The following is a 5,231-nucleotide window of genomic DNA, read 5'->3' on the forward strand; positions in this document are numbered from 1 at the left end:
TCTCTTTTTCCGGGGGGGGGGGGAATCATATCGTGCTTAAGTGGAAACACTTTCATTTAAATTACATTGCCTACAAGGACATTTTGTGTTGATCGGAAAAAAATCGTGTCGTGTGTAGTAGAAAAACTAATTTATTTATTGTTTTCAGCCGGTGAAGAACATATTCGTGAGCAACCTTCCCGATGACATCACGTTTCAGCGCCTGATGGGCTTTCTATCGCAGCAAATAGAAACCTCCTACATTACTCACTGCAAGGTCTTCAATACGAAAGCCTTCATAGGATTCACTACACGCGACGAGGCTGAGTATGCACTGCACCTCATTGAAGGTAAAATAGCTACGATACTACCAGTAAACACCTTAGCAGTTATAGAGTAATATGCACTGCACCTCATTGAAGGCAAAAATAAAAGTGTGTTAAGAAGATTTTTATTGTTATTTTGAAAGGTTGTAGTTCAAATTTTCAAAAATTTCGCCTGCGGCGCTCTAATTTATATTGCTCCTTTTAGTGCTCAGCAGAGCTTCAATGTGGAGAAAAAATGTGTAGAAGAGGATCTATAAGAATTAGGTAGCTCAAAAATGAATTATTGACAAGCTTCAGGTAGGTACAAAAATTGCCTGTGGCACAGTAGATTTTGAACCTTGGCTGATTTTCTGAAAAATGGAACAAAATTTCAAACAAAAAAAAAAAACTTTCTGATTTTCGTGTGTTGAATTGGCTTTTGTGTGTTGAATTGGCTGGGGAGAGATAAAATGAAAATCGGTCGAATCTATCGAAAGTTTTTGTGGAAAAAACAGACTCATAATAAACTACTGAATGCGAAATGATCAGTCTTATTTGTGTGTTTTTCGAATTTCAGGTATGAAGATAGAGGGCAAATTGCTCCATGCTAGCTGGGCTAGACCTATGCAGAAAACCAGAGAGCGCGATCAGACCTTGAAAAAATTCGCGTAAGTCCTTATACCTTAATATGTTGTATTAATGAATTTATTTAATTTAGACATCCATTCCCTTGTTTCCCTCGAAAATGTCTACGAAGTCGATGAAACTCCGAGTCGGGATAATACCTAAGAGTGATCTTAGCATAGTCTGGCCCAATCTCAGTGTAGGTACCTTGATTCTAGCCCTATCCTATCAATCTGTACCCCTACCATTCCGAAATGAAAATTTCTGTAAATTGTAACTTTTATCGATTCTCTTTTTACAGCAATGTCAGCAATAGCTTCTTCCTAGTTCCAAAAAGATTATTGATTGCAAAGGAGGCACTTAGTAATGTTAGGATATCCACAAAAGTTGTGAAAAAGCTCTGCTTTACCATAAAGAATTTGAGATGTTTTTCTCCAAATTTTTAGGAAAATATCTATTTTTTTCTTCTTCTTTTTTTTTAGGTCTTGCAATGCACGATTTCTATCTTCGATTGTGGAAGAAAACGACAACCCTCTTCCAAGCCACATTTCCCCGTCCTCTAGTAGTTACACAGGCTCTAGCAGTGGACTAAGTGGTAATCTACAACTTGGCCTTAACTATGCGACCAGTAGTTATACGGGTTCTAGCAGTGGGCTTAGCAGCAACCTTCAACTAGGCCTTAACTATGCAAGCAGCTATACGGGAGGTGAGATTTTTGTTTGATTTATTACTTTTTTTTTAATTAGGAAACGAGGTACATAATAGGGCTACCTGGAAGAAACTGACAAGAAACGCCAAACCTATTTAAATAGGAAAAGACTAGGAAGACGAATATTATATTTTGATAGAGGGAAAGTCCGACGAAGGTCTTTTTGTCGTCAAAATCGAAAGAGGTCACACGAAAGACACACATACATAACTTAGAAAACCAGCCGTTCCGAGAACGAACCTTATCTGTTAAAGATCGATGGTTTCTAATTCCAAGTTCACCGTGCTAACTTTTTTGTTCACACAAACACACTCTCACTCAAACCACTCACACAACCACACTCTCAATCTTGCCATACTTACGCATTTACTTACCTCTCTTTTCAATCTCGCCTCCTCTTCTTGTCCCGAAATCGAAGAGCAAGGGAGAACAGGATAGAAAAAAGCCAGAGCCGCTATCCGTCTAGGATAGAGTCCGCGCGGGAATCGAACCCGCGATCTAGCGCTTACAAGGCAGGCGCGCTACCCAGTTACTTACTAATTATTTAAAAATTACTTCTACCTGTTTTCAATACCTAGGTACAATGATACAATCTGATTTGGTATCCATTTGACCAAGTAAGTAACTATGTAGGTACCTACTTATTTCCAGATCATTCATCCCTCATCAGCATGTCTCTGCCCGCCGCCGGCGCCTATTCTTCCCCCTCTCTCGACATAACCCCATAATTTGTACCAACACCGTTATCTCAAAATTCAAGTTTTTTACTTTCTATTTTTCTTTGGTTTTTGGATACTGAACTGTGCGGTAACATTTTTTAAAATACGGTAATTTTCATGTACGCAGTACGACTTTCGCTCGGAGCTACGTTGGCAACACTGTTTCAGTTTAAAATTTTCTAATCAACAACAAAATACATTTCTTTTTTTTTTATATAAAAAAGTGGTTTGACAGAGGGAACTGTAACTTCTTCTATAGTCTTATCGTCCCGAAATCAAAGAGAGAAGGAAGACAGGATAGGAGAAAGCCAGCTGTTTGTTGAATATTGGCAACACTGTTCATAGAAAACCTCCTGAGTGCATTGGCAACACTGTGATATCAGAAGCTTGTCGAGTTCACATGGTGGATTAAAAATTTCACTGATATCTAGCAAATACATTTACCACCTTTTGGTGGAGCACTGGACGAGGTTTTTGAGGGTTTATAAGGGACTTTCCCTCAGTTCTAAAGTTCAGCAAACCCCTAAAATTCTTGATGTAGTACTTACGCATAGAGGAGGAGAACTATCGATAGCACTATCGATAACTATCGATAGTTTTGACTATCGAACGCTATCGATAGTTGAGGCTTGACTGCTTTCCCTCAGTTCTAAAGTTCAGCAAACCCCTAAAATTCTTGATGTAGTACTTACGCATTGGTGGTTGTAGTTTGCCCCAGTGACTTGTATTTGGGATCAGATTTATGTAGAGTAACCATTGTGATTGTGATGTTACTATCCAACTTCACCACTAATTTACACTGATTAGAACTGAACTTCAGCCAGAAATACTAATCAGAGAACATGCTTTTTAGCTTTTAGATTTTTTTTTTTTTTTTTCAGAATCAGAATCTTGAACTTTTTTGTTTACAACAATACAGTGTTCACAGTGTTGCCAGATTTCTCGTCGTTTTGAGAATAGGGAGATTTCGCATCGAATCCTGATCCCCATAACGCAACCCATGTTGGCGCCATCTTGTTTACATCATGTTTTTAGATTTATACGCATAGGGTACACTAGTGTTCTTATCGAATATCTGTATAGTATCCGGATCACGAAGGAAAGCCACGGTGTCTATATAGTCAACAAAACCTTGGTTTCCAATCCGGCCTACATCAGCGGCCGGCATTCCGTAGTCTGTACTATCCGGATTCACCAATCTGGGAATATAACATGGATATTATTGTATATGGCTGATAGACAAGTACCTAAATGTATTGGTATATGTAGGGCCATCCGCTTTAATAAACGCTCTATGTCACTGCGACCTGGTTAACTTTGTGGCTTTCCCTTCAGTTATCTAAAAGAGCCCCAGACTTCTTACGAAGGTCTGTTACACGTAAATGTAACATTACTGATTAGAGTTGAAAAGGTTTGATAGAGGGACGTGTAACACCTGAAGCCTTGACGAAAGCGAAAAGAGAAGGAGGACAGGATAGGAGAAAACCAGCCGTTCCGAGAACGAACTGTGTCTGCTTAGAACAAAGTTCGCCCCGAGCGGGAATCGAACCTGCGACCTAACGCTTACAAGACAGCCGCGCTACCAACCAAGCTAACTAGGCTGGTAATTCATGATTTGATTGAAAGTACATATTTGAAAGAGAAAACAAGTTCACTCATGCAATAGTCTGAGAGCTGGAACTTGGTGGTATATGGTAGGTATCTACAATTCTACATACGTGTAAGAGTGTCCATAGGTGGGTAATCCAAGAAGTAGCTTATTGGCGGGGATACCCTTGTACAGATAATAGTTGACGGACCAATTAGCGTTGAGCGATTTGAAATAGCCCTGGTCTGTGACTGCGGGGTAGAGAGGAGCGTTAGGACCTGGCGAAAAAAAAGTTAAAAATAATAATAAAGCATCCCTAAAGGGAATTTAGCTAATATGATTTAAACTCTGTTTATTTGATTTTTAAACAAAAGAGGACCTTACTGCCACATGAGGTGAAGTAAATTGGTATTTAAATTATTTCCAGAATCCTGTCAATTGCCAAGGAACAATGACATAAAAGGCTTAATACAGGAAACATCAAATGTCTTTTCCAATTACATTTACTAAAATCAAGCCAAAAAATATTGAATAGATTTTGCCACATGTTCAAATCTCAACAGTAAAGTTCATAGGAATGTGTACATAAGTGTTAGTGCAGTACTTAGATAAGTTAATTTTGTGGTAAATAAATCTACTTAAAATACTTACATCATCTTGTTTAATTTTCCGGTCTTCTTTCTCGATTAAAAAATTCATTAAATTAAAATCCGACATTTTTGTGGACACAATTTAATAGAATTTACCGAAAATTTTGAAATCAACCAATTAGTTTCCTAAACTTACACCGAGTTTAAATTCACTTTGTGGATCGGCCATTATTTGCCAAATTCATTGATGTTTTTCCTATGGCCTGTACCATGAATGACTTCGCACTCTCTTGTGATTGTTGGACATTTTTATTGGGAAGTGTAAAATCTCTTTATTTTCCACTTTCGAATAAACATCACTGTTCCTTTAAATTCTTTCTGTTCCTCTGAAAATTTCTTAGGGGACTCTCCCTTTCCTCTTTACTCGAAATATACAGTGTGAACTCAAAAATGATCGGGGGACGAAATGCCAAATAGCGTTTTCCAGAAACGAACTCTTTCTCCCCCAATGATTCTGAAACACTCTGTATATCTGTTTCCAAATTATGTAATTAAAACATATTTTATAGCAATTTGTATTGAACTTTTTTTTATATACACAAAAAAATAAACGAAGTGTCATTATTTGAAAATATCGCTTGGATTTATTAACAGAATTGTTTGCATGTCAAAATTAAACTAGATGCCTAGGTACTTAATGTACATTGATAAAAGTTA

General features: G+C 37.7%; 2 protein-coding genes across 3 annotated transcripts in view; both read right to left on the reverse strand.

The window, feature by feature from the left end:
• The window catches only part of LOC103510725 (chitinase-3-like protein 1), a 25,270-nt gene extending 22,033 nt beyond the window's left edge, over positions 1-3,237 (reverse strand). The window contains exon 1 of one of the 2 annotated variants that reach the window (XM_008475412.2): positions 3,029-3,237. In XM_008475412.2, the coding sequence (XP_008473634.1) occupies positions 3,029-3,093 (65 nt within the window). In that variant the 5' untranslated portion in view covers positions 3,094-3,237. Of the gene's footprint in view, positions 1-2,884; positions 2,924-3,028 lie in introns of those variants that run through there. The other variant, XM_026824715.1, reaches the window with a different exon arrangement.
• A 117-nt stretch (positions 3,238-3,354) lies between these two features.
• Positions 3,355-4,202, reverse strand: LOC103510734 (acidic mammalian chitinase-like; the record flags this gene model as incomplete). Its single annotated transcript, XM_008475421.1, has 2 exons — positions 3,355-3,535; positions 4,055-4,202. Coding segments are annotated over 2 exons (329 nt in total), but the record flags the coding sequence as incomplete, so codon positions are not given.
• Positions 4,203-5,231: the final 1,029 nt, after the last annotated feature.

The sequence above is a fragment of the Diaphorina citri genome, unplaced genomic scaffold (genome assembly GCF_000475195.1).
Source record: "Diaphorina citri unplaced genomic scaffold, Diaci psyllid genome assembly version 1.1 scaffold637, whole genome shotgun sequence".
In the NCBI taxonomy this organism is placed as follows: domain Eukaryota; kingdom Metazoa; phylum Arthropoda; class Insecta; order Hemiptera; family Psyllidae; genus Diaphorina; species Diaphorina citri.